We start from the raw sequence: 11,747 nt of genomic DNA on the forward strand, positions 1-11,747 counted from the left end.
ATTGCCGATATTGAGCACGTGATACAGCTCGGGAGGTTCCGATCTATACGGGTATCGCAACTCGGTTTTCCGATATTATCCGAAAGTTTGAAAAATGGTGTTGACTGTGGCGGTTCTTTCAAAAGTGTGACATTTCATGCGACATTTACCGCTATATCAATAGTATATTGGTGTTTTCATTGATCTGAACCATCATATATAAGTATTCATATTCACACATTGTATCTTTTATGGGAGTTTGTGATGGTGAAAATTACATGAAATACAACTTTAAAGTGGCAATTCAGTCGCAACAACTCTGATGTACTGAGAATTAACAATGACCAACAAAATTATCCAAGAGGGCACATCGCGATAGTTTTATATATATATATAGCCATTGAAACTAAATTTTGCAAAGCTGGTTTTAATCGCTGGGATTTAATTTCAGCCATCAATGTAATTTCGGCATATTTAAATATAACGATTATTTTTGTCATATCCGTAATTTTTAGAAATCTCGCACGAATTCCCGCCAGCTTTTACATTGCCACCGATGCCGCGATACGTTTAATGTTTGAAAGGTTTCAAATTGCACTAAAACCTACAAAGGTAAGTGAGAACTGTTTTCAAGTCTTCCTGTACCACCGGTTGTAGGCGATACCGCGAGCAAATTGCTTTTTTAGGAGGAATCGAATCGCTAAAAAAGCAATTTTTATGAATTTTGAGATAATTTTTTTTTACCTTAGTTTACGTTAATTTTTGTTGTGTCATTTCAAAAAATGTTTACGGAGTTGCAGTGAAAACTACTAGGCGTTCTGTGGAGATTAATATTGACATGTACTCATGGATAAATCAAATGTTCAGTAGCGCGTGTTATTTTCTCATAAATTAACGCTATATGTACCCCAAAATCCATAGATATTACCTTTAAAGTTATCTTCCCGCGTTACTGCTTAAAGCGAGTGCAAATGAAACTATTTTTGATGTTCAACACCATGCAAATTATTTTGTTATGTCGATCAGTGTATGGAAAGCAGAAGAAACATTTTTTCGTGCTTAAAGGTCTATTCTGTATGATAAAAAATTGCTGTTTCACTTAGTGGTACAGTGATTAATGAATATGTATTCTATAAATGTATATTATACGATGATAATTTTAGCAAGAAACAGATCGTAAATCGATACATTGTAGTGTGTTACTTACACATCTACAGCAAGCAATATGTCACCATATGTCGGCATGACACCAGTAATGAAAGTCAAGGTGGTCTAGAAGCGTAATTGCTGAAATCAGATCGAAAATCAGGTATATCAGTTAACTGTATTTCATCAGAGTAACTAAAATGATTTGTTTTGTAGACGCCGCTTAATCAATACATATATATATTCATTAAGATATATTTTTATATTAGACAGGGTGCTGACCGGATGATCTTCTATCCAATATCGAGCGACATTCCTAGTATAAGGTCATTTTGAGATAATTGAGGATGTATGATATCAGCTTCCAGTTATATGTGCCATAATTGGGCGAACATTTCTTTTTTTTTCCGACATGTTTTTTCTACAGTAATCAATCAAAAAGCATAAGGTTTCATACATTAAGCTGTGAAAAGCATATAAATGCACAGAAAAAATGTGATATCTTTACAACACAGAATCTTTTCATTGTAAAAAGTTCATTTTTATGCCTTATGTATGTTTACATAAAATATTTTCTCTGAAATTACTTTAAAGTTACTGATAACATTATGAAAATGTGAATTGAAAATATAGAACACATCCATCTGACAATATATACTCATCAATGTAGTGTAGACGAAAATATAAGGTTTTCAAAACAATCGCCCTCTCCAGACGGAAATATAGATAATTTAAACAGTACAAATATCTCTGGTTTTACAAAGTTTTTGACCATTGGCATGTAAACAAAAAACAGCTATATAAAATTAAAATTCTCAGGAAATTAAACGGAATAAAAAGTAAATATAATAAATATTGGCAGTAGCAAAATTATAACCTATCCACTGTAATGTAATTTTCAAAATGTTGATAACTTTCGATGATGAATGACAAATGAAAAGCTCTTTTTTTGTCAGTATGACAATTATGGTACACATAATTATAACAACAACAAAAAATAGAGTTAACTATGTATATTTTTACTTATTTGCCTTAAGAACGAAAATCTTTAGCTTATGCTTGTATAGTCTTAGTGGTTTTTTAGCACACTTGCTTAAAATGAAGGATATACATAAATGTTTGTAACCCTAAGTGACGCTGCATGCCATGACAATGATTTCGTTAAAGGAGCAAAACAACCACTGAACAAGGTCTCTAAAGGCAATTAGTTTTAACTCTCGTTTAAGCATGCTTCCTACACATCTTGTCTGTATTCATATAATCAACACTATTTGTTAAGAACTCGACATGCATGCATGGTCTTTCTACTTATGTACTTGTGATAAAATTTGTAAACAATCAAACTTGATTGTGAAGTCATATGTTCACGAGTGGAACGTCATATTTTTCAAAGACAGACATGACAAAACATATTGAAATCATAACTGTAATGTTCCAAAAACAGGCTATCCTCTGTCATAAAGCAATAACTATTTGTACAGAAATCCTTGTTCTGTGTTTTGCTTCAAGACTATTCTAAATACAAAAAATGTTCATGTTCGAGTCCATGGAATAAACACTTTTTATTTCGACATTGTCCATTTAGCACTCCACTAAGAGATGGTAGGCCCATACTACTATGTAATATTCATAATCGCTTTGTTTCCGTCTCGTCCCATGCTCCTGGGTTATATAGATGAGAGATCGCGTTTATGGACTCTTGCAGACATTATTAGTTTATCGTAAACATTTCTATTTATATACTTGTACTATGACAGACTCATCCTGCAGATTTAATATTAGATTAGTGTATATGGTCCATATAAATTGTATAAAAATGAATATATTGCATCACGTTAAACCAGCGTTGAGAGAATTCATACTGCTAATAAGTTTTATTGTAATGTTAGAACAAAAATCTAACAGACGGTATTGTGAATTCCCTAATGTAGTAGCTTATACTTTCCTTTAAATTGATAGGTAAAATTCAAAAATAAATTTGGTATGACCATTGCTTGTTTAATAAAAAAAATATTTGTCGATTCATTATTCTTTTAAGTGTTGTGTGTTCCAATTTGTTGGTATGTTTATCAATATTTCTTGTTATGTTTTACTAACAATTTGTGAGTATTTCAAGTGAGAAGAGTTCAGCTTTTGCGCTCATAGTTATAAGAAAAACACGCTCTATTGGAATTTCCCTTGAGCAGACAACAGAAAGTAAAGCCAAGTTCTACCTGTCAATAATAGTCTACGTATCACACTAAGGTAACACGGGTGGAATAATCTAGCTAGCGCCCACTCCGCAGTGTGCTTAACTCCCCGTATTGTGATGGTAACAATGTATTATTAAAGTCTCCGTGGTAATTACCCACTTGTAATTTCCCGATCGATTAAATATTTTCTGTTCATCAATAAAAATCATTACCCAAGGTAAGAGATCATTAGACATGCGTGTTTAATCCATACAACTAACGATGTTCATCATCTTCAAGTATTTGCGTACTAAACTAGAATTCTGCGTTACGATTGGTTGGATTGGAGTGAAGACATGGTGACGTTTGTCATGTAACGCCTACTGCTGGGGTTTACGGCGTATAAAGGATATTGGTAACCTTTAATGGTTATCAGAACTTCACGGATTGTAGCTACTGGTGGAGCACATGTTCTGGTCACGGAGGCTAACAGAATCTCGGTGAAGAAACAAACTTTGCAAAAGTAACCTCTATCTCTAAATAAGGTAAGCTTAAAAGTTGATTGGTGTTAAGCAGTTTTATTTTTGTATGCAACTTCGCTTGCCATTCTTTCATAAATGCGGATAAAGTATAGATGTCCTTGTAGTGATAATACAGTGATTAATTATTAGTCTATCTTTGATATTCAAAATATAAGCACTGTATACATATCTGCAATATGAATAATATCATAACATTTCCTCTCTCTATGAGGTCGCTAATTAAATCGACTTACATTGATTATTTTCTGGAATTAATATGAATACAATAGATAACGCTTAGTAAACAAAAAATAAAATATTTTCGTTGTTATATAAACACATATGAATCTGAATGTAGCCCTTTGAACGGCAATTTCGAAATATAAGCTACACAAACGGTTAATTGAAATGGCAAAAAGGGCATACAATCCAAGCATGCACTGACATGCTTTTATGCAATGTCAACCTTGTGCAACCATCTTTTTTTTACAAATATATAATTTAGAAATGTTGTAATTTATATATATGCAAACGCAATCGCACATACAATTTTTGGCCATTAATGTAAATACCACTATATATCTTTATAAGCCAATTATGGCTTCCCATTGATGTTGGACTGATAAGATACTGATGAGATGAGAATGTTCTTAAGCTTTCAAATAATAATATGAGGGCATACTTCATTTTGTATAAAAAAATTGTATCATCGAGACGGAAAATATAGCTTCCATATAAAACAGATAAATGAGTTATAAAATAAGAGGTTCTGTTAATCAAGCACTTGCATATGACAAATTAAGTATAGTTTTAAATAACTCGAATAGACACATTTTATATCAGTAATAATGACCTGAGATTGCAATAGCTTTGTCTTGCCGTAAGGTTGGAACACAGCAACAAAGACTTACACCAAGATCAATGTCACCATATAGTTGAATAATTAAGAAAAGGTTTAGGTAGATACATTATCGAACACTTATCGAAAAGTTGTCTTTGGAAATGGTACTAAATAATTATAAGGTCATTAAATTCGTTAAAATTAAAATCATCTAAAATTGATTTTAGAAATATCTAAATCTGAATGACGGATGTTTTTCGCTAGTTTTGTTCGATGCCGGGAAATGACGTGATTTAACTAGTTGTTTTGAAAAAAAAAACTTTATTGTGACAAACTACCTTTCGTTTTGATGAAACTTATTTATAACCTGGAGTGTAATATATGAAGGTTTCACGTCATTAGAATGTAGTATCATCATATGCAATGTACCATATATACCCTGAAGGTTGTCCCTGAAACTCTATTTGCTTTGATAGTTCATTTACAAAGTTCACGTTCTACATTTATTATATTTTTTGTAATGTTGAGTAAAAGCTAACTACATATGAACTATTGCTATATTATCACTGTTTTGTTTCTATGCCTGTGGAGGGACATTACGAAACATTGACATTAAAACATCCTAAGACCTATCAAATTAGATCTGTTTGAAGGGAATTAGGCGTTAAAGTACCGAGGGGACATTGCCTAATATAGAAATATATCTTGTTGACTAACTTCTTACTCTTTATCGATCTAGAGGCAATAGGAGACTGAGTTAATACAATATTAATATACAGTTAAAATAATCAGGAGAAAATAAAAAAGATTATCGACCTAATCGGGCACAGGTGGTAATGTTGGAGATTAAGTACAAAGTAACGATAGTTTTGTTATTAGTAAAATTATATACTGTGAAACTACCATATTGAGACTTTCTCTAGGTACAGTGTAGAAGCAATAACCAAATGTCAAATGAAAATGTCACATATGGTAGATTTCGAAATAAAGTACAGAGTGATTTTGTAATTAGTCGGGATTGTTACTGTAAAAATCAAGTGCAATAAAATATTCTTTCTGCATTTGGTTTTTAAATTACACCGAAATTTTATTGTTATATACTAAATTGTCCCAAATTCACAATACTTCCAGATGACAAATGTGTTTCCTGATCTATTCCTTAACCTATAAATTGACACTACCATGTTTCTTCTTCTTCGCGCTTTGTGGTATGATACAGGTAAACGATTTTGTCGATTAGATAATGAGTTATCCTGATTATAATATCTCAAACGAATAAATAAAACTTTGTTAAGTAAATAAATATTAAATATAAGCCGCACTGACGCTTTTTGTAGAGATTAAGTATCAGAGCTCGAGCTTTCATCCGGTTCTCCAGTGCCACATGCGAACTCGAAACCCCGTTAACCATCGAATTGCATCTGATGTTGCTATGACACGAATAAGAAGGAAACTAAAGGTATAATAGGGACAGGTGAAATAGTCTCATCTTATTTGGAATCGCGTTTATAATTTCGACATATTAAATAATATGACGAACAGGATTGACGCACTTCATCTAAATTCCAAATTGCAGTTTAATGATATGAAAGCGGAAAAATTTGTTTTAAAAACTATTTCGAATTATGTTTTTTTGCTTTTTTTGTTAATTGCTTTAAGATTTTTCATCAATGTAGATTCAATTATACAGATATGAAATCATTCAGCATGGCTTTCACCTTCATTAATTGCTAACCAAACAGATCCTTAGCGATAATTGCATGGCGTTTATTTGCTTTTAAGAACCATCATGACATCGAATGGCGACGGCACCCTTAAGCGAGTCAGTCATGTCGTTATGATTCCTGTATTTCAGGAACTACAAGTAAATTTCAATTTACTTCGTTTTTGTAGCAATTATCTTAAACACCCTCACAGCACAATCTTATAAATCCTTAAGAGGCGTTTAATAGAGACGATAATGGAAATCACACAAAAGCGATCCGGACATGTGGAATTGCTCCTTGTCAAGGTTGATACTATGAATTCATTAACTATCGTCAGATAGGGACATCGTAACCAAAAGATAATCCGGATTATCACATGTGGTAATTGGATTAGGGGTCACATAACGAAGATCTTCGTTCGTATTGATTTGTGAGGTGTGGATTTTATTTGTTTAGCGTCCTATTAAGAGTGTGGGTCATGTCAAGAAATTTCAGATTTGTTAGTACAGAAAAGCCGGAGTACCCGAGGAAAAAACTACCGATATTGTCAGTACCTGGCAATTGTCCCAAATGGGATTTGAACTCGCATGCTAATATGTCTGGACATCCCAACCACTCGGCCACCTTGGCCACCTTGGCCCCCTCATATTGTAAGATTATCCGTATAGTTATCAAAATACCACTGCCAAGAACGATAAATTCTTGTTATAGAATGATTGTCGCCAAAAGGAATAGTTTTAATGAAATGATACAAACTTGTATTTTCTACTTTGGTTGATTCGACATAATATTGTGTATGTGAAGTGCATACGTAGTTTGTTACATTGCAAAAGTGACCTTTCGTAACACAATTTTTTAATTAATTGTTTCCCACTAAGAAACATAAAAAATTCTTGATACATCTTTTTCGTTACCGTCGTCATCATTTAACAAAAACATGCATACGCTTAACACTAAAGCTAAACCTTATCTTAAAGGCTTGTTATTAGATAAATACTATTTAAAGATACAAGTCCCCTTCTACAATATTATATGGCAATGAGAATTTCGCTTACAATGACTTTGTTTATAAAACATCCCATCAAAATATCTACTTTTCAGATGATCATAATTATCGTTTGATTAGTATTTTAAATATGACATAATCTAAAAACGTAAGCTTGCTTTAATAGCGATCGCTGATAACATGCCATTATTTACAAGTAGTGGTACAATATAGTGGTATGAAACTATATAATTTCTTCTTTTGCAACCAATTATTCATTCCATTGTCTTAAACATTTTCTAATATTATCCGAGAATGAAAATAAACAGTACAGTATTTTGCTATCTTTTATGTCTTGCCTTGCAACACCTACAGAAAGGCGTATACGCATGGTGTCAAAATTATAAGCTCTAAATGTGGTTTGCTTCGAAATGGCTGGGGAATGCGATTCAAATATTGGGCGATCTTGTTATTTTGTTTCAAATTTAGAAAGTAGAAATAGCGTTAGATTAACATTCTCTTATCAAATAGATGCCGAAGTCAGCTTTCTAAGAAATTGCTTGGAATCAACTACTATGAAAACTACTTAAACGAGGTTCGACTCCATGTGTATACAAATTCGTTGTAAATAAAGAAACTGTAACGACCCATTTTATTAAGAGTCCAATTTCCTTCGCTAAGTAAAACAACACGAAACCTTTAAAAACGCATTGGGCAAATTGCGGGAATACATTAATTCAAGGTACAAATATAAAAGCGATATATACTATCCGTTGTGTGTTTGTTATTGCAGTTTACAAATATATTGTTATTTCACGTCTTGAAAGAAACCTTCTATTTCTATTTAAGTACTCAATGTATTATGTATTACGTTATATGTGTATTTGCAGCGAAAGCATTTTTGTCTTTAAAAATCAAGAAGGGTGAATGAGAACATAAACCTGTACTCAACTAATAGGCTTCAGAATGTCTCATGTCATCTGTTTATCGAATCAAAATTACCCTTTACCGATTCTGTTGTCTCCTTTTGCCGCTGCCAATATAGCATTGAATATCCGGAATGCAATATTAGAGGATTTAAACATCAAACAACGTACTGGAACTGTTTGCTTCTCATGTTAATAGATTGATCGAAGTAACCCAAGCGTGCAGCCTGTAATAGCTTTTTCTGCGGAAGAACACTTTCTTTGAAGTTTTCACTATCTTAAATCACCTTTGTGGCTTTGCTGTTTCCTCTAATACTTCCGAACACTAGACTATACGTTTTGGGCAATTCGATATTTACTATTTTATTTCTTGTACCTACTAAAAAATCACGATATCAATATTCAATATATTTTCTCGTAGATTGTGTGTTCTTTGGTTTAGCAATCACATATATCAAAAAGAATAGAAGTTTACATAGTGACAATTAAAACACATATATAGTGAACTGCCAACATGAAATGAAATTCTTAGCAAAACACCTCATGATTTCTACATCCATATACCTGGTGCAAGGTCGTAACAAATTTGGCAATATGGCTCTAATAAAAAATACTGTCTGTTCATAATTGTAGACTATGGTTTATTTATTTCTCTTGTCTTGTATTTTGCAGACATACACTTGCCTCAACATGCAGCTTCAAATTTCGATTACCAGATGGATATGTATCACACTCATCATTCTAAAGACCGCCTACTCCATGGCAACATCACAGGACACCATCGCCACATCCGGTGGCAAAATGGAGACCGCTCGTGAGAAGCGGGGTGTGTTAGAAAGTGACTCTAAAGACGCACTATCAGACTTTATCAATTCTCTATCAGCGTCCCAATTAGATCACCCGGTGGAGTCCAAACGAGGAGTGCAAAATTTGAATTCCTGGGGCAAAAGAGTATTAGTTAACCTATCACCGTGGGGCAAGCGGCGTTGGGCACGTCTTCAGTCCTGGGGTAAGCGATCCTTCGATCCATCTGCAACTGAAGACTCGGATAAGGACGACATCGAAGCCGGAATTCCCTCGGGGAAAGATGAAGCATTCAATAAGATTGAATCGCAAAGCATGCCTTCCTGGGAAAACTCTGAGGATGATGCTGATGACGAACTTGATGATGTAGATAAACGAAAATGGACTGGCTACGCATCGTGGGGTAAACGTCAAGATGAAAATGTTTCTGACGATCTAATGTCTAAACGGAAGTGGAACCAACTGAGTGCGTGGGGGAAGCGTTCTGATGATTTGACATCTGATGAAGTAGATGCAATCAAGAGAAAGTGGAATAGGATGGCATCGTGGGGAAAGCGGTCCAACTGGAGAGGCTTCAATTCATGGGGAAAACGGAACCCTTGGTCGAGTTTGGCAACTTGGGGGAAAAGGTCGAAATGGAGTGGCTTTAATGCATGGGGTAAACGCGACGGTGCCGAAAATTTAGATTAGTAAATGAGCTCTATTGGTAACTCCTTCGGAAGAATCACGACGTCACAACGATATCTGACATAACAGTTTTACTGAGTCAGTGTATGCATTCTTCTAAAATTGCGGATACGGAATTGAAGTGTACACGGGATTGTTGATATAAGAATAATTGACACGAAACGCCAGAAAGTGAAATACCCAAGCATTTGTATTCCCGGAACTTCGATCATTTTTTCAACCAAAAGGCAAATTTTCTGTCATCTGATGAAAACAGGACTGTGGGAACTCGTGTTCGTTCTTGGAACATTTTCTTTTTTTATGCTCCATGTGATACAAACATACTATGTGTTAACCATCATATTACATATGGTTGGTTTTGATCATTAACATTAACAAACATATCATATCTTTCCATTTGTATAAATTATTTCTATATTTATGAATTTGTCATTTAATGATACAATATGAGGAAAACTTAAGTAAATTATTTTCCGTATCCGCTTTCTTTCAGTTTGTTTTTATCTCTTACGTTTCAATCTTTCAGATTTTAGGCTAAAATCGCTACTCTGAATAAAAGTACGTTTCCAGTCAAAGAGAACAGATGCGTTTTGACCGCAATAGTGCAACTTAACATATAATTGTTCTGAACAGTGATATCAAACCTCGTGTTAATCGGAATTTTAAAAGTTGAATATTGACCTGCTGAATAGCATGCATATATGCAAGGTGTATTTTTTTCATTTGTCCTGTCGTGAAAGTTATGTACTGTTAACATACTATTGACATCAGATCCATTTGATTTTAAATTAATATTCATCATCTAAACGATCACAGATACTGGATTTTAAATTACGGCAACTGCGGACGTCGTAACGGACAATAACTGAAACCACACATTAAAAAAAACAACGACGAACAACCAGTTACTATTTATTTTACCAGTTTAAATTATATCTTCTATGTCACACTCTGTAGACCGTCCGTCCCTTATTTTTATATTAGATATGTAGTGTCTTTGACAAATGTCTAAAGTGTTAATTACAAAACGATAATCATAAGATGTCACCTTGAAAAACGTTTGGGAAATGAAATTCACAAAAGAATATTGAATACTCGACGTTTCTAAAAATGGAAACAGCGAGCTTATATATGATATATGGAATTCCTCGTGACCATGTATAAGCCAACTAGAAGAGTGGAATATCAGAGCCTATATCATATTGAAATCAATTTCAAACAATAAATGAATTACATCAACTGACAGGATGACATGTACTTTAACGACGGCAGATGTTGGTTCCATACTGGAACTTACTATCGATGACTTAGGCAATGAGTGAACAGGTATTTTTCATATGTGCAGAGCAAGCGCTATGCAGTAGCAGAAATGAGCTGTTCGCTGACGCGATATCTATTATTAGCAGTACTTCCAAACATAAATTGTAGTCGATTCCTTTTTATACTACAGATCTCGATTTGGTTTGATTAGTTTTACGTCCTATTAACAGCCAGGGTCATTTAAGGACGTGCCAGGTTTGTTGGTGGAGGAAAGCCGGAGTACCCGGAGAAAAACCACCGACCAGCGGTCAGTACCTGGCAACTGCCCAACATGGGATTCGAACTCGCGACCCAGAGGTGGAGGGCATGTGGTAATATGTCGGTACATCTAATCACTCGGCCACCGCGGCCCCAGATCTCGAACTGATGATAAAAATATCTAGGAAATATCACCAGAATTGAGATACCCCACTATGAAAAGGATTTCTTAATACTGAAATAGAGTATACATATCCCGATAATCACGAGTCTCCGTTTCGAGGAGTCCCTGTTACCTGTATATGGTGGATCACAATGCATTCGTGTCTGTGACTATGTGACTTCAGTCCAAATATCATTTCACTGTGTATTGACTTCAGACACATCCTTGATATCATTTTCTCTCATACCAACACATGTAATACTACCCATGTAATAAAACAACGAGACGTCAGAAAGAGTC

General features: G+C 34.2%; 1 protein-coding gene across 1 annotated transcript; it reads left to right on the forward strand.

Moving 5' to 3' along the window:
- Window positions 1-3,734: 3,734 nt before the first annotated feature.
- LOC138328792 (prothoracicostatic peptide-like) lies at window positions 3,735-10,249 on the forward strand. Its single transcript, XM_069275529.1, has 2 exons — window positions 3,735-3,841; window positions 8,948-10,249. Exon 2 carries the CDS (start codon window positions 8,966-8,968, stop codon window positions 9,767-9,769), a length of 804 nt encoding a protein of 267 aa, XP_069131630.1. The 5' UTR covers window positions 3,735-3,841; window positions 8,948-8,965; the 3' UTR covers window positions 9,770-10,249.
- Window positions 10,250-11,747: the final 1,498 nt, after the last annotated feature.

Source organism: Argopecten irradians, chromosome 8 (assembly GCF_041381155.1).
Source record: "Argopecten irradians isolate NY chromosome 8, Ai_NY, whole genome shotgun sequence".
In the NCBI taxonomy this organism is placed as follows: Eukaryota; Metazoa; Mollusca; class Bivalvia; order Pectinida; family Pectinidae; genus Argopecten; species Argopecten irradians.